A 17,699-nucleotide genomic window follows, 5' to 3' on the forward strand; every position below is an offset into this window, starting at 1 on the left:
CCGGGCCCTGCGGGCAGAGCTACCTTGCCCAAGGACAGCCGCTGTGGCGGCCGGGGCAGCTGCACGGCCCAGGGCCAAAGCCCCGCGGCACCCTCAGTCCGGCCCGCCTGACCGGCCCTGCGGCCTCACCCGGGCTCGGGGCTAGCAGCAGCAGCTCCCTGCTCACTGCTGGAGCTGGTGGCCTTCAGCTTCTCCCCGCTGCCTCCTGTCAGTCCCTGCCTGTCCTCAAGGTCGGCAGGGCAGCCGTGGCCAAAGTGGAGCCTCTGGAATTGGTTCCACGGCCTGGCAGAGCTGCCCCCTCAGCCCCCTGTGTCTCCCCGTCCTTCAGCAGCTCCTCAGGGGACAGCGCCGGGGGCCACCGGCAGCTCCCAACGCTCCAGGGACACCCGGGGCTGGAACTGCTGCTCCGCCCGGCCCGGCCGCCAGCTGGGGCTGGGCACAGCAACAGGGGGCACAGGGGGCACAGGGGGAAAAACAAGAGCTGAAACAGGCAGCCGAGGAGGGAAAGAGGTAAAAATGCAGCCTAGGCCTACACAGACATCAGTCTCTCGGTCTGTATCAATTCACAGACCATCACAGAGCGTTTGCTTTGTGATGTCAGGGCACGGTTGCCACGTGGTCGTGGTGACATCCGAGGTTGTCTTGGTGCACGGAAGGCCTCAGGGGTGTCAGAGCAGCTCTTGAGCTTGCTCAGCACAGGAGCTTTTGTCCTGCGCTTGAGTCTTTTGTCAGTGGGCAGCTGAACACGGAGAGTAGCCTTGCTGTTCTTTAGTGTTAGAGTTCGCAAACTTGCACAGCAGCTGCCACAATGATTGGGCAGCTTGCAGCTGTAGTTTTCTCTGTTTATGGAGTCGGATATTCCTGCTATTTCCTGACACAGCTGGCACGTAAGTAGAGGTTTTCCCTGGGTGTCACCTAACCTGGCTTTTGTATGTCTTCCTGCTCTTTCTTAGTGACTGAGTTGATTTGGAAACAGAAAGGCCATTTGGATGCCGCTTGGGTGAAGCGCTGTCAACACGTTCAGCTCAAAAGGGGGTGTCTGTAGCCAGGGCTGTGCGGGCAGCATTTGCAAGGGAGCCTGCAGGGGTTGTGTTCCCTCCATGAGAGAGTGTGTGGCAGCAGAGTCTGTCATTTCCTCCCTTTGCTGGGTCAAGCGGGACAACTTTGAAAATGTGGACTGGGAGGCCTTCTTGGAAGGTGCTGTAAAAATGCTCTGGTTGTCTCCAGCGTTCTCAAAAAATCTGGTTTATTTTCCCTTGCCCACTGCAGGTCACCTGAGCCGAGTGTTCAGAGGTTCTGATCCTGAGGTGAGTAAGAAAGGAACATTTGATTTTCCTGGCGTTTAAGAATTGTGCAGCAAGCTGTCAGCTTGGCCTGTGGCAGTAGAGTGCAGAGGACCAGATGAGCAGGCTGCAAGAAAATCCATTTCCATGTCTGCAGCAGCAAGAGCAAAGGCGTCACTGGCTATTTCCTAATTTTCCATTTCCTCATTTTCCATTGCAGAGCTTTAAAAGAGCTAAAAGCCCAGTTTTGCAGGGAGAAAGTTGCCCCCACAGAGTAGCCAAGGGGGGAAAATCTGATTCAGAGCAATTGGCAGCACAGTTGAATCAGCCTATTTGAATTTAGTCTGAGTGACTTAGAATCCCATTGCTCTTAAGGTCGATGATTTGTGCTTAGTACAGCCGGTTTGAGGGCTGAAGAGAAGGAAGCTTATAAATGAGCCTGTATCTCACCGTCCTCTCTGTCCACAGATCACAGAAGCAAGAGCAGACTCTCCTCTGGCTCCCTCTTCTCCTGCAGAAGAGGCCAACGAGGAGCCAAATGACCACAGGCCTCCAGCAGCGGTCACACCACAGCTGGAACTTTCCCAGACAGTAAGTGCCACTTCTGGAGGGTGCTGTCTTTAGTGCAAGGCAGAGGTGCAAGTTTCTGCCCAGCCAGCTCTCGCTGCTGCTGGCTGAGGGTGCTGAGTGCTGCAGTGCTGCCAGGACCTAGGGTCTCCCCCCAGCCAGTGACAGCTGGGCAATGGGCTTTGATCTGCCACGTTGAGTCACCAATGGGCTGGTGCTCCGCGTGAGCATCTGGCTCAGCGAAGCTCTATGCCTTGGCTTCTGCAGAGCTATAGCCCAAGGGCGCACGGGCTCCTTCTGGAAGTCAAGAGATTTTGTTTGTTTGTTTTCCTACTTGGGACACCTGTGTTTGGCTTCTGGAAAGTTTCTGTAGTTTTCTCGAGTCGTTCATCACTTCTACAGAGTCTTTTGGGCACTCCAGTTGTGCCCAGCCTTGTCACGTGCAGAGATTGGCACTGGGAAAGGAGGTTGGCAGTGGAAGCAGAGGTGGGCAGGGACACAGAAAGAAGTGGCTGAGCGAATGTGATTTTGAGGCTGAAAGAGGAAAAAGCTGAGCCTGATGGCAGCTCCCTGTCACTTGCTCTGCGTTTGTGTGTGCAGAATCTCAAGGCAGAGCCACAAGCAGAGCTGCCTGAAGCTCAGAGTGACATCAAGGCAGTGAAGAGGAGGAACACAGAAGACATGATGGAGATTCATCCTCAAGAGGAGATGCATCTCCATCAGCAGAGGGGACATCAACAACCTCAGGTGAGTGAGAGAGGTGAAGCTACTCCAATGAGGAAACATCCTCTCTCACTTTATTTTCAGAATGACAAGGAACAGCTGCAAGCAGGGCTGCAGGAAATGGAGGCTAGGGTCAAGGCAAAAGAGAAGAGGATGGAGCAAGAAATGAAAACAATGAGAGACATACTCAATGCCCTCCGTCAAAATCTTCAAAAGCAAGTGAGTGAAACAGCAATAACTGCCACAGTCACCAAGCTGGTGCTTTCTGCCCTTCTTGCCTTTCCACTGCAGAGCAGCAGGCAAATGGGGTGATGCCTCTGAGGGCCATCCTGCTGTAGTGTCTGTGGCAGCCATTCTAAAGGACATTTCCTGGTATCTTGAATCTCGACTGCTGCCCTGGACAATGGAAGTAGTCCTTTGGCCTTTTGGCCAGCAGTCATCCAAACTGACTCCTGCTGGCCTCTTCTCGCTCTCCTCATTTCTTGTGGTGTTTTAACAGTGGAATGTGGATCCCAAGATGGAGGATGGAAACAAGCTGTCTGTAGCCCTTGTAAATCTCTTCTTTCCCTTTGCTCACAGCTGATGACTCTTGGCTAAGAGGGACAAGCTGTAGCCTCTGACTGCTTTGTTCTCTTTGACTCGAGGTGGAAGTGTTGACATCTGGCCAGGCAGCCTGCAAAGGCCTCCTGCAAATGGCTGAGAAGGAGGAGCCCCAGGATTGGTGTGAGCCACAGGAACTGCCTCCACCAGAAGTGCTGCCGGTTGAGAATGACCTGAACGTGGTGGAGGACAAGAGCACTCCGTGGGGGGAGGTAGAACATTTGAACCGGGAGCTGCAAGTGTGTCTGCAGCCCTTGGAGGGGGAAAAGAGGGAGGAAGTGCAATATGGTCCTTGGGAAGAAGTGGAATATGGTCCATGTGGCAGTCGTCCTTCAGAAAATCCCTGGAAATGGAAGATGAATCTGGCCATGAACTCCAGTAAAACCAGCCTTTGGCTTTGGCCCATCCAGTCAAAGAGAAGTGGACGTGCAAAAAATCCATTTTAAGAGCCCTGCGTGTGGCAGGCTGACAGCATCTTCCTAAGGGCTTGCATTTGGGACGGCATCTCAGGGTCATCTCCGCCAGCCACGTTTCTGAACCAAACTCATTTCTTCTCCCAGATCTACACAGGCTCTTGCACTAAACCTGCTGCAGCAGGAGCATTGTGTCAAAGAGCCTTTGCTCCCCAAGCCGAGAAGGTGAGCCCGGGCAGTCGGTTCATCTGCAGCGCTGACACAGCTGCTGCTCAGCAACAGCAGATCGAGGAGGACTCCCTGGAGCTACTGAGTACGTCTTGTGTATTTCTTGTCTGAGGGACGGTGTCTTGTGTGCATGTGGCAGCGTAGCTGGACCAAGTGGTCCTCCTCAGTCTGATATCACAGGGACAGTTAGGATTCTCCATAGGAACTTGTGTAGAAAATCAGTCTCTGCTGGCCATCTGTGCTTCAGAGCTGTCTGTCTGTCTGTCTGTCTGCTTGTTGTTGTTGCTGTTAGCCAGCGGACCACAAAGGGTTCAGAGCCCCACGCAACGGGGCTGCCTTTTTAGGTGTCTCCTGGAAGCTGGGATCTCTGCTTGAAAGTCAGCATCTTGAATTTTGTTTTCCTCAGGGACAGTTGTCAGCACGGAAAATCCCATGACAAAATACATCAAAGTCGAAAATATCGGCAGCGGGTGAGTCCAACCACAAAACCATGGGCCAGGTGTTTTCCTGGTGGAGTATCTATCAGGTCTGAAGTCAGGCCAGCTGCAAACGTGTTCAGACACTGAGGCTAGACTGTCCCATCTCTCAGTACCAGTCAGAATTTGTGAACCTGGCCAGAAGGCGTTATCAAAGACATCTCCACACTGCCAAGGTCTTGCCTGCAGTAGGCAACAGGACCTGGTAGATCTCCTGGTCTCTCAAGTGTGGGACAGCTGTGTGCTAATTTCCTTTGCATTTTTGTGTATCTCTAATCAGCTGGCCACACTAACAGAGGGAGAAGAATCTTGCTTGCCTGAAAGAGGAAGCCTAGCCCCTATCATAGCTCTCTTTGCAAGAGTTTGCTGTAGGAAATATTCCATGGTCAGGATTAGAACTGCACAGTTTAGAAACTGAAACCCGAGAAGAAAGAAGAAACTCTCTTTCTGAGCTGAGACAGTAAACCCCAATGCTTCAGGCCCAGTGGCCATGCACTTGAGAGCAAAATGCATCATCTGCCTTCTGACAGTGCCCTTCTGCATCCTGCAGGTTCTAGGCATTTCCAGCAGAGATCTCCAGTCTGGGCTGGCTTTCACTCCAAGGTCTAAATGGTTTCTCCTTTCTTTGCTGCTCTTTTGTTTCTAGGACTTTTGGAGAGGTTTGTAGAGCGCTCGACACTGCCACAGGAGGAGAGGTAAATGTCAACAGCCCCCACAGACTCTGCTGCTCTCGGGGGCTTTTCTCTCTGGTGTCAGCTGTGGCTGCAGCTTTGGCTAGAGCTGTGTTGAAAAGACACAAGAAGCACAGACTTGTGACAGCCTGCCAGTTGCATTTGGGACAGTCTTTGTCCTTCTCAGCTGCCAGAAGGAAGGCAAGGAGGGGAGTGGCTCCTTTCACTGAAGGACTCGCTCACTTGCTGAATTGCTGAAACAAAGGTGGTGCCTCCTCGAGCATCTCCCTGCTCTTTGGGGCTACAGCTTGAGTCCTGAGTTCTCATTTCTGACTGTCAGCAAATACATCTGAATGTCACTGGTAGTTCCCTTAGCCACCTGCAGTGCTGCACTTAGGAAGTGCCCTTAGGGAGAGAGCTGCAAGGCATCCCTAAAAGCCCTAAGCCCTGCCCATAGCCCAAGAGGTAGCCACAGAGTAGTAAGGGGCGGATTACTTCTGAATCCCAGAAAGAGCAGCAAAGAGTGTGCTCAGAGGTCTGTGGGTGATAGCTGAGACACCCTTGTTACCAAGTGGACAAGACAAAATATCAGTGACCACGTGTCCTGTGACTGGCCCCCAAAGGAGCAGAGAAATGGGCTGTTGGAATGTCAGTTGCTAATTACTCCTTGGTCTAATCCCAAGGCACTTTGGCACAGCTTAGCTGTGCCATTCCAAAACCATGCGCTGCATGAGCGTTGTGGTCTCCTGCCACCAGCTTGGAAAATGACTGATTTTCAATGTCATTTTAGGTGGCCATAAAGAAAATCAATCTCCAAGGACTGCGGAAGAAGGAATTAACCTTCTCTGAATTACTGGTCATGAAGATGAATGGGAATCCCAACCTGGTCAACATTTTAGACAGGTGAGTTGTTGTGCTTCTGTCCCATGAATGTTTGGTTACCTCTTGCAGAGACGCAAAGTAAAAACCCACTTTGGTCACTGGCAGAAAATAGAGCTGTTAATTATTGGTTGATTCTTATTGCTCTGTTCATCTGCCATGGATGGGAAGAGAGTGCATCTTGCCTGCATGAGTCGTGCCTGGCATGTGTAGTTTGAAAAGTGTTCAAAGACCTGGATCAATCGTATCTAAGTAAATCAACAGCCTGCAAGTTCAGTGCTGCCATGTTGTTTTGGGGCTTGATTTTTTTTCAAGTATCTTCTTAGGTGCGGATAAACGAAACAAGGATTTGCCTTGGATTGTGTCTCCTCTTTTCCATGGCTTTGCATGGCAGGAAGACTAGGGGCTTTTTTCCCAGAAACATGCAGCTTGACTGGTCTTTTATTTGGCCTGTTCCTAAACTGCATTTTTCACTTGCTGGCATCTCCTTTTTCACAGCTCTGCCTTTCTCCTTGAGACAGACTGCAAACACTGCACAACCTAGAGGCAATGTCATTCCTTTTATTCTCTCCTTGTCACAGAGGGACCTGGAAACAAGAATCAAGCACGAGACCAAGGTAGCCATGCATGTTTATGTCTATGCCCTTGTTTCCTTCTTTCAGCTACCTTGTCAATGAGCAATTCTGGCTGGTTATGGAGTACGTGGATGGAGGCACGCTGAGTGAAATCATCAGCAAGGTCTGCCTTTCTGAAGACGAGATGGCAGCAATCAGTCGTGAGGTCAGGGATCCCATCTGTACTTCTCAGGCCTTGGGCAGGGTGGTCTGGGAAACTGGGCTCAGAACTGGAGTGATTCCATGTGCCAGCCTTTGTTTCTGTATTGCTGGTGTGCTATGGGCAGGCAAGAGCATCTCAAGACAACTGCCTGCCAGGGCCTCTGCACTCACTGGACTCTGATCCTGTACTCTTATCTCCTGCTGTTGTATTCTCGCTCTGTTTCTTGTATTTGTATCTGCCCTTCTCCGCCTTGCCTCTTTAAATGTTTACCTCAAGCCTGTCTGCACTGCATTCCTTGCCTGTAAAAGCCAAGGTGGTGGCAGCAGGATTTGAAACAAAGTGCAAACAAAAGAGAGAGATTCATTTCTCACAGTCCTAAGCTGAAAAGGACAGCAGTGCAGCCAAAATGCTCTCTGCTCATGGAAGGGAACTGCTGTGATACTTCCAAGTCTGTGCTGAGGCCAGCAATAAAACCTTTGTCATGCAGCCTCCCAGCCAAAAGTGATCCAACTTGACAGCAAAGGGAGGGACATTTTCTTTCTTGGCAACCCTCGTTTGACCTCTGCATGAAGAGAGCACATGCACTGCAGCAGCAGTCATTCTGGCTGCTTTGCAGAAGGCAGTCTACAAAGGCAGTTGCTGCTGCTCTTCCAAAGGCTGGCATGCCTCTCCTTAGAAAGGTGCTGCTCTGCTAGTCTTGGAGCAGCAAGCTCTTCCTCTCGCTGGCACTGTGTTCTGCCATGCCGCCCCATTCCCCTGGAGAGGGAATTTTTAGGCTGTTTCCTTTCTTGTGTGATGAAATCACTTCCCTAAGTTTCGCCCTCCTGTTTCTGTTTTCTCTCTCAGTGCCTGCAAGGATTGTATTTTCTTCACTCGAAGCACGTGATCCACCGAGATGTGAAGAGCCACAACATCCTTCTGGGAAGCGACGGCTCTGTCAAGCTGGGTCAGTGTATTCTTAGTCAGGTGCGGCGTTCCAAGCACGCAGAGCGTGGGGCTGCTTTGAGTGACTGCCAGCTCCCCAAAAATGGTGCTGGTGGGAGTGCAGGGGCTCCTGTTGCAAGCTGAAGGCAAAATTGCAACATGCACAGAGGTGTGACAAGGAACCACAAGCAGTCAAGAGTGGCGTGGGTCTGTGTCCCTTCCAGAGGGAGAGAGCTACAATCTAAAGCTTCAGGGGAATAAAGGACACTGCTGTGAGCAGTGTTTAGAAAGCTGGCATTTTTTTGCAGGTGGCCAATACCACACTTCCTGGGCTTAAGCCCCGAGGAAAGGAAGTGTGGACAGTGCTCCAGGAGATTCAAGAGCACATTCTTAGACTGAGAGCGGGGAATTCTTTTCTTTGGGTTCCTAATTTGAGGTGGTTTTCATTGTGTGTTGTTTTCTCCACAGCTGATTTTGGCCTCTTTGCTCAGCTCCTCCCTGAGCAAAGTAGGCAGAGCTCAGTGGCCAGGACACCTGGGTGGATGGCTCCTGAAGTTATGAAAGACCAACCGTATGGCCCCAAAGCAGACATTTGGTCGCTTGGAATCGTGGGCATTCACATGGTGGAAGGAGAAGTTCCTTCCTGGAATGAAACTCCTGTCTCGGTAAGGTGCAAATGCTCACCGATCCCGCTGTCTTTCTCAGCTGTCCCATGTTGTGTGTGCCATTGGACAAAATCCCATTGCCATCTGCTGGCACCACTTGCAGCTCTTTTTAGAAGGTGGCCTCCTAAAAGTGTCCCCTGCAGCACATCAGCATCTGCTGTAGCTTTGGTTGCATCAGAAGGGAAGTGGAAGGTCAAGCAGTTCAGAAACCTGCCATTTTGCCCTCCAGCCATGCCTGACATTTGCTTTTTGAACCATGTTGGAGCTCTGTCTCTGAAGGAAAGGAATTTTACTGTGGAATGGTTAGATATGTTCTTAGTACCCTTGGAAAGGGAGGTTTAATCTTCGCAGTTTCAATTTTATAGACAAAGTAAGAAAAGAGGAAAAAGCCAAGGAAAACCCCAGAGAAAAAGAAAAAGGAAAAATAGCAAAAGCAAGTGAAAAAGGGAAAGAAAAAAAAAAGAAAAGCCAAAAGAATAGAGAAAAAGAAAAGCCAAAAGAAAGATCAAAAGAGAAAAGAAACAATCACCAAGTAAATCCCAAAGCAGTCGTGCTTCCTTTTTCCTTTTTTGACCACAGCACAACAATTTTTCTCCATGCTGTAGCATCTTTCCCAAATCCTGTGAGTTATCCAGATTTTCAGCTTTTCAAGACATCTGTCTGGGTGGCCTCTCTAAATTCAGGATGTGTTGCTCCCCAACTGCAGTTAGAATTGTATGCCGGACCCTGAGCTGTTTCTGGGTACTTTAAAAAGTTGATGGGCTTGCAGTCAGGTGCCCGTGGCTGGGATCCAAGGGGTGCGGTTGACGCCGCTGCTGTTCCTTTACCGTGGGAGCAGGGACAGCCCTGGGTTGCACAGTTGTAATGACAGGGAGCACTGCAGCTCCCCACCATGCCCAGTGGCTGAGCTCAGCTGCAGAGGGACACGATCAAAGCCCCTTTGATCTCACCTCTGGCGGTGTGAGAAAAGGAAAGCAAGCTGCCATAAGTATTTGCACTCAAGGGGAGTTTGTTTGCTGGTTTAGGTTTGGAAATTTTTCTCTGGATTGAAGAAGATAATAACAAAGTCTCTTTGGTCACCATCTATTTCAGTGCCAGCAGCACAGAGCTGTTGGTATTGTGATGGGCATTTTTACAGAGACCAGCTCAGAAGCCTCCTGGTGTCATGCGCAGAGCCTGCCGAAACTTGCCGTTCTCTGCCCGGCACTTTCTGCGCTGGGCACACCATGAGTGCATTGACTCGAGTATCCAAATGAGCATTGGCTTATCATAGGGATGGCACTTCTCCTTCCTCTGATTTGACCATGAGAAGGTTTCCTTTTGCCACATAAAGAAGCTGAAACTTGCAGACTGCGGACAGACAGAGCTGTAGGTGTCTCCTCTGTGCCCAAAGAGGCATTTTCATGGCAAAAGATTGGTGCAGGCATCTTTTTGTGTCTGTGTTGAATAGGAGATTCCAAATGTTTGTTTCCTTCCCCGAGGAACGCCTGGTGGATTTCCTTTCATTTCTTCCAATTCCCATTGTTTTCTGGAACAGGACAAAAGGCCTGATGAGTTTTGTTTTATGGCAGCTGTGCGGAAGGGACCAACAAGCAGTGCAGAGGTGCCTTTCATGTAATAATCCTTGGAAATAGTAGGGTTAGTTAGACTAGCAAAGTGCCTCTTCTAAAAAGCCTGTCAGGCTGCTGTGAATCCTCAGAGAAGGAAACATGCTTTTGCTGATGGAGTTCCCACTAACTACGTCAGTCAATGAAATAGCTGCCAAAGCAAGATCTGCTGGATGTTGGAAATCTGTGGCTGCATGGGCATTGGGGTTTTTGTTGGTACAGGAAAGTCAGCTCTGCCTCTCGGCCAGGGCACAAACTGTCGCTGCAGAGTGGAGCTTAAACAATGGGATCTGGGAGGGCAGTTGCAGTTCCAGGGAAAGAAGCAGGTGGAGCCGGGTGTTTCCATTTTCTCCAGCCTCAACTGCTGATAGCCACTGGAGGGAGACCAAGGCTGTGGCAGCCCAACCTGTTCTTGCCGCGCACACGTCACTTCCTGAGCTGCTGCCTGCAGACAGACGAGGCACGGCGCTGGTCTGCCAAGGAGCTGCTGCAGGTAAAATGCCAAGGGGCCGCAGGGGAAACAGTGTCCCAGGGACGGGCTCCTCCTGCACTGAAGTGCAAGGCATCAGATGAGCTCCCCTCCTCCTCACTTCCACACTTGGTGCTTTCAAATGAGAACGCTGAGGAATCCTAGAGTGGCCTGGGCTGGCAGGGACCTGTAAAGTTCATCTGGTCCAAGTGGCCTGCAATGAGCAGGGACATCTTTGAAGAGATCGGGTTGCTCAGAGGCCTGTCCCATCTGACCTTGAATGGTTCCAGGGACAATGCACCTACCAGCTCTCAGGGCAACCTGTGCCAGTGCTGCACCATGCTTTGAGTAAACAGGTTTGTTGTTAGACCTGCTCTGACTCCATCCCCATTTTTTTTAAAAGTATTAGCCCACTTGCTATTGGAAGTGGACCTATGTAAAAAAGTCTTCTATTTTCCCTCAGAAGCCACTTTGAAGTTTTAGAAGGTGGCAATAATGTCTCCCTGGGGTCCATTCTTCTTTCTTCAGGCTGTATAAGTCCAGGTCTCTCAGCCTGTCTTCAGAGGACAGGTGCTCTGTCCTCTGACTGTTTCTGTTGCCCTGTTTTGTAATTTGGTGGGGTGCTCAGTTCTATCTAATGGCAAAAGAGTTGAAGCAGAGCAATGTGGAGAACAGAGGCATGAAATAGTGGTGGAGGAAGCATGGGAAACCAGTCCCAGCCAAGCAGTCAGGCATTTGGCCGTGGGCAGAAGGGGCTGTGGAGGGCTCACTGGGAGCCTCTGAGGGGTTCTGGTTTGTACCCCCCCTCCACTCTTGGATGTTTCTGCCACGCAGACAGGGACAGCTGAGGGTGACTGGTCCCAGCCCCATCTGCTGCCTGGCACAGTCAAGCCGATGGCAACTGCCCCAGGGTTTACTGCCAGCTTGTGTGGCAGAGAGGGAAGTGCAGGATCCAGTGCCGCTCGGCTGTCCCTGCTGGGAAGGAAGGTGCCAGCCAGCACAGGAGGGGCAGGGCATGGAAAGGTAGGCACTGTTCCGTGTCCCTGTGGAAATCAGCACAGTGCCTGTCTTTCAAAGAGAGGGACCTATGTGAGTCATAGAGGTATCCTGGAAAGAGGAAACCCCAGGGAAATTTCTAGAGCAGCGGCAGGGCAAAAGTCCCATCAAGATGAAGACACCAGAATAAACAGATGAGTGGGATTCTGGGCCAGGTTTGCCTAGGATGCCAAGGTCCTCATACGAAGCTGTAGGTGCAGATTGTCCCACTGGTCGTGTTTCTGGCTCTTTCTAGAAACCAGAGGGACCCTGATTGAGCCTGTGAAGCACTAAGCTTGGAAAGTCATGGTTCATTGATTTTTGGTTTGTGTTTTTTATTTTCTTTCCTGTGGACAGCATCCGTTTGTAAGATCAGGAAATTCAGCATTCACCCTGACACCGCTGATCATGGCAGTGAAGAAGATAAAGAAGAAGGAGTAGACATGAATGTGACATTCATGTAATGACTGGTTATCTCAATAACCACCTTAGAGAAGGCTTGTAGAGTAGGATTATAGGTTTGATATTCTATATTATCTATATAGAATAGGGTTATGAGGAAATAAAATTGCTGAAACGTAAGCTCATCTGGAAGATTCTGTTCCTTCTCTCCCTGTCAATAAGTGCAGCTTTTCTGTCTGAGTGTTCCGTTGTCTGTTGAAGGTGCAGAGTGTCATTGACAGCTTCTTAGGTGTGCCTTGAAAGTGGGGAAGGCTCCGCTTCAGTCATCCTCTCCAGACCACAGTGCCTTTGGAATACGGCCCACTGACCGTATTTTGCACACCTGTGGTACTTCAATTTGAGGCAGAAAGGACAGTGGCATTGGCAGGCAAAACCAAAGGAGGAGTGGGGCAGCCAAAAGATCCTGTGCACATGCAGGTCTTCAGCTGTGACTCAAGAGCGTTTGGGTTCGTGCCATTTGGATTTGTATCCCGAAGTGCAATCTCTTTGGCTGCAGAAGAGTCTTGCTCAAGTGAGAAATCAGCAAGATCAGTGAGAATGCTCTGAGAGGTTTCCTCTGGTGCAGAGCTGTCAGCGTCTGTGAGGTGAGAGCGGACGCAGTCTCGCCCAGGGCAGAGGCCCCTGGCAGAGCCCGGAGCAGCCTGAGCCTGGGCAGAGGCAGGCTGCAAGGAGGCCCTTGTAGCCTGGGAGCAGGCGAATGCTCCGCTCTCAGAGCCCGGCTGGCAGCCGGCCGCTCCCGAGGGGAAGCGTAGCCCAGCTGGGCACAGCACAGACGGGTGGCATCGGCCGTCTGCAGTCTGCACAGGAGCAGAGAAAGGCAAACGGCAGCCGAGGGCTGCAGGCCTGGCTGAGGATTCCCACTCTTGTGCCAGCTGCCCTGGAACTCCTGGCAAAGGGGAGCAGTGTGTGCAGCACTCCGGGCACAGGGGAGGGAGCCGGGCTGCTCCGCAGGCTCCAGCACAGAGTAGTGTCCTCCAGGCACGGCGCTTCTGCCGAGGGAACCGAGGTTGGCGGGCGGCAGGGACAGCTTGCCCCAAGGGCCAAACACACACACCCACTGCAATGGAATGCTGCTTTTTATTGCCTTTCCCAGCCCAGGGTGAACCATGTGCCCTTTCCCTTTGGCTGGGTACTGGGGAACTTTTATTCTCTCCTGACTGCCTACCTTTCTGTCCCCTCCCCTCTTCTACTACTTCCCTTTTGGTCTGGGCTTCAAGCGGGCCCCTCTCCCAGCTCCCAGCAAAAGCCAACAAATTAACTAGAACAAATCCAAGCCATAAATAACAGTACCTAGAACCAACAATTTTCATTCATTTTTGTAATCATCTTCCGGCTGCAGCAAAATATTACCCTGTATCTCACAGAGGGAATCGGGGATGAGCCTGTGGCTTGCGCTTGAGCAGGGAACTGATTTGGATGGGAGCAGAAGGCTTTCAGTAGGTGACTGGTGTTTTCTTGATTAATTTCTGAAGGAAAGACACAACGTGGCTTCAGTCAGCAAACACCTTTTCAAGGTGCAGTGACAAAATGCTTGGGAGCAATTCCCAGAGAAGGAAGGTGCTGAGAAAATCTTGAACTGAAAGAAATCATGAATTCCCTTAGCATTAACAGAGAGAGTTGAGCTGTCTATTTCCTCCAGTGCACTGATTAATGTGTGCAAGTGGCTACCTTAGCCTTGAGAATGGAGTAGTCCTCCTAAGAAGGTAGCGGGAATGCATTCAAGGGGAAGCAAGTGGTTCTAGGAGGCTCTTGAGCATCAGAGGAGAATTTGAGGAATGGGATGTTCCCCGAATGACCACCAGAGATCCTTAAGAGAGCCCTACTCTCTCGTTCTTCACTTCTGAGACGTGATTTAAATTTGTCCAATAATTTGAGGGAATATTTAGCCTGTGAGTTTCTGCAAAGTAATGAGTAGGTCTTATTTCCATGGTTACAAATCAGTAGGTGAGATTTCTGAGTGAGCACATGTTAGAGAAGTGATTCCCCACACAGGCAGCACTGAAATAAAGTCATGCCTCCTTTCTCACACTGAGCTGGCACCGGGGACCGGGCCCTGCTTGGGAACTTCCATTTTAGTCCCTTCTATTGAAAGGTGAGAATGAAACTTCTTCCAGCCGTTTCCCTCTGGTTTCCATTCTTGGGGGCCAAAGTTCTGTGCTGCAGGTGGCCCGGGTGTGTGCAGAGCAATGCAGCCTCCACAAAGCCCTTGGTTTCCCCACAAGCCATCATGATTTCTTGCCAGGTGTGCCCAGCTGTGGCAGGAGAAAGAGCCCGCAGCGCAGTGGGCGCCGTGCCCTGCCCAGCCGGGGCACTCTGGCACAGAGCAGCAGCAGTGCCAGCACCTTTCAAACCACTCCTGCCTTGGCTTCGCCTGGGACACAGAAGCCTCTGGAAAGCAGCACCACATGTCGCGTTCCCGGCTTGGAGCAGCTGCTGCTGGTGGGGGGCAGACCTGGCCCCTTGTATCGCTTCCAAGTGGGAATCCAGGTGGAGACAGAGACATACATACAGAGAAAGCCCGGGCTTGTCCAAGAAGTGGGCAAATGTATGGGGGAATGTGTTAGGAATCATTTCAACTGTTGTGCCAACACTGCCTGCTCTCCTTTTCTCTCTTCACATTTCCTCTTCTTTTCCATCTCACATTTCCCCCCCTTCCCACTCACAATTCTCACAGTTTTCCTGTCGTGTTTCCCTCCCAGTTTTCTCATTTCCCCCACCCTGTTCAGCTCACTTTCCTCCTGCTTTATCTCTCATCTTTTCCCACCTTCCCACTCTTGCCTGGTTTTTTCTTCCCTCATGCTTCTCACCGTTTTTCCCTCACTTACCCTGCCCTTTTCTCCCCTCACGTTTCTCTTCTTTTCTCCGTCATATTTCTCAGTATTTTCTCTTCTCGTTTCTCACTTTCACCCTCCGGTTTCTCGCCCTTTTCCTCTCACATTTCTCACACTTTTCCCCTCACGTTTAGCATTCTTTCCCCGTCACGTTCCTTTTACTTCTCCTCTTGCATTTTGTGCCCTTTATTCACTCCTGTTTTCTGCCACTTTTCCCATCAAACTTCCCACCTTTCTTTCCCCTCATGTTTTCTGCCTTTTTCTGCCCTCTGGTTTCTCACTCTTTTCCCCGCAGGATTCTCACCATGTTCCCCTCACGTTTTCTGCCCCTTTCTCTCTCTTTGCCAGTCAAGTTTCTCCCTCTTTTCCCCCCACATTTCCTTCCATGTTTTCCCCCGAGAGTTCTCACGCTTTTCCCCTCATGTTTTTAGAATTTTCCCATTGTATTTCCTGCCTTTTCCTCCTCTCACCTTCCTCTCCTGTTTTCGCTCACATTTTTCACCATTTCCCACTCAGGTTTCCTTCCCTTTTCTTCCCTCACACTTCCCTCCTTTTTTCATTCACATTTCTCACACTTGTCACCTCACGTTTGCTGCCTTTTTTTCCCCTCACATTTCTTAAGCCACTGCTTCCTGTCAGTGACTGTTCCTCTTCAGAAGCTGAGGGGCTTCTCTTCTTTCCTCCTGTCATCCCCTACTCCAAATAATGGGCGCCAGAGCAGCGCTCCAAGAAGCCCCTGCCTGTGCGTCTGCTGAACAGAATGTCGCTGCTCAGCTTGAAGAATCCCATTAAGAACAACCTCAGCTGCACTGCACTTCCTGCTGCAGTTTTGATTAGTGTTTCAATTCTATAGGGTCTTCACAGTGTTCTAAATAAAGAGGTACCCCGAGGGATACACATGGCAGGTGAGCAGCCACTGCACCATCCGCCCCAAGCGGATCCCATCTCCGTTTTCATCACCTCACAGTCACTGTGACTCCTGCCTGGACGAAACCACTTGTGATGCTTCTTGATGCTAAACCAAGTCCATCTGCACAGGAAATGCTTTTGGCCCTCTCCTGGAAAAAAAAGAAAAGTTTTTATTTGAAAACATTCAAACCCCGGAGTTTCTTCCTCTGTTCACCTATTTGAATTGCCTCGACATCCAAATACTGCCAGCCGCCGTTCCAAACTGGCTGGTCTGTGTTGGTGTGCGCAGAGCAGAGGTGCCACGCCGTCTCCGTTTCCCGGGTGTCTGTTAATGTCCATTTCAGCAGACGGCTGAGGGCTCGGCCTGCCCCAGCCGCCATCTTGTGCGTGGCTGCCTCTGCTCTCTGGCCTCCATCTTGGGCGTGGCTGCTCCAGCCCCGGCCGCCATGTTGTTCTTGGCTGCCTCAGCCCTGGCTGCCATCTTGTGCATCCACCTAGTCCAACTCTGAAACAAACGTGTCGCTGTTTTGCCAGCAGTCAGCACCAGAGACGCCAACACCAGCGTAAGGAGTAAGCGGCTTTTACTGGAGTGCAAAGCAGCAAAGGAGTACCAGAGGATAAGCTAAGCAATGCACCTGATTATTACAGCAGAAGACTGCCCGTAGGGATTAAGAAAGGTACATCGCCAGTTACCCATATGCTTTGCCATCCTCCTGACACACTCGTCAGCTGGCGAGCCCCTGTCACACCAAAGGATTGGAAATGCACTCCCAGTAGCCAGGGATTCCTATGCAGCTGGCCCACCCACAGGCCAGGCCGCAGACTTTGCTGTTAGAGACCCCAGATTTTATTCTGTTGAATAAACAAGCTACCAAAACTTTTAGTGCAGGAACATCTGATTTCATCCTTCTCTTGGCCCGGGCTCAGAGAGGAACCAAGGCAGTTTGCTTTGACCATATATCTTCAAACAAGACCACACAGATCTGATTCTGTGGCCTTGTCTGGCTTCTAAGTGCGGAAAGGTAAATACCTGTTGCACTACCAACCGGATTCATCTATCATCCCGGTAACGGTCCTGCCTGTTTTGTTTATGAGCCAATATAAATGCAATGTTTGGTTGGAAGGGTCGTCCGGAGGTTAGCTCTGTTGTTGAGTTTTTAGTACTTCACCAGAATTGTCTTTTTACAGGCAGTGGTGCTGTCCCCTCGGCTGCAATGGCATCTTCAGCTGGTCCCACAGGGATTGCCAACACTCTGGTTGTGCTGCACTCCTTGTGAGCGGAGTCGTCAGTCTCTTGGGTGAGCAGATTCTCTGTCACGGAGTCCAAAATTCTGCTCTGGGATGCACCAAGGTAACAAGAGGAAAGCGCTTCTGCAGTTCTGACATGGAAATTGTCCTGCTGCGTGGGCTTTGCTGTGAGTCTGAAACACAGCAGCTCTCTGGCCTTTCGGTGCTGCTGGCTGAGCTAGCTGCTGCCTACTCAAGGCTCAGGTAGGCACCTGAGCTGCCTCGCCGCACTGCAAAATCCATCTCAGTGCTCATGGCACGCCCAGATGCCTCATCTCAGTGGAAGTCCCACCGGCAGTGTCAGAGCAGCGGCTCCTCGGCATTGGTGCTGCCTGTGCTCTCTGCCCTGGCCCTGGCCCTGGCCGTGGCAGTGCTGGCCCTACTGCCATGCATGCACAGGGAATGGGAACTGCTGCCTGACGTTTTTCAGCTGCGCCACTGCTGCTGCTCAAGACACCTCAATGAATGGATTAGTGGGGTTGTGGGCCATATGAGCCTGTGATAGCAAGGTCCTGGACATGAAGGCAGAGGTGCAGAGTGTCCTGCCAGTCCTATTTCAGCGTATTTCTGGGAACCAGGGAATCCCTCTTGATCCTATGAGGCACTGAGTTTGCAAAGTAATGGTTCCATTGTTGCTGTTGTTGTTGCTGCTGCTGTTGTTGTTCTTGTTGTTTTCCCTTTGTGCTGCATCCCTATTTGATGCCAGCCGAGCCTCTCTCCAGATGGGCATCTCTGATCATTGCAGTGAAGCAATGCAGGCAGTTCAGGAGGTGGTGACGACCATTTCAGGATGACTCTCTCCAGTTCAAGCCCTGAGTGGGAGTCAGAATAAAAACTCTATCAAACCTCAACTCCATTGGAAGATTCCCTTCCTTGTCACCCTGTGAATAAGG

The 17,699-nt window shown here is 50.9% G+C and overlaps 1 protein-coding gene across 1 annotated transcript; it reads left to right on the forward strand.

The window, feature by feature from the left end:
* The first annotated feature begins 808 nt into the window (after positions 1-808).
* LOC136289074 (serine/threonine-protein kinase PAK 3-like) lies at positions 809-11,758 on the forward strand. Its single transcript, XM_066182539.1, has 10 exons — positions 809-887; positions 1,270-1,307; positions 1,752-1,874; positions 2,451-2,792; positions 5,752-5,864; positions 6,503-6,620; positions 7,464-7,563; positions 8,010-8,206; positions 10,169-10,306; positions 11,675-11,758. Exons 1-10 carry the CDS (start codon positions 809-811, stop codon positions 11,756-11,758), a joined length of 1,332 nt encoding a protein of 443 aa, XP_066038636.1.
* The last annotated feature ends 5,941 nt before the right edge of the window (positions 11,759-17,699 follow it).

Source organism: Chamaea fasciata, unplaced genomic scaffold (genome assembly GCF_029207755.1).
Source record: "Chamaea fasciata isolate MVZ Bird 193981 ecotype frontalis unplaced genomic scaffold, bChaFas1.0.hap1 SCAF_4, whole genome shotgun sequence".
Classification (NCBI taxonomy): Eukaryota; Metazoa; Chordata; class Aves; order Passeriformes; family Sylviidae; genus Chamaea; species Chamaea fasciata.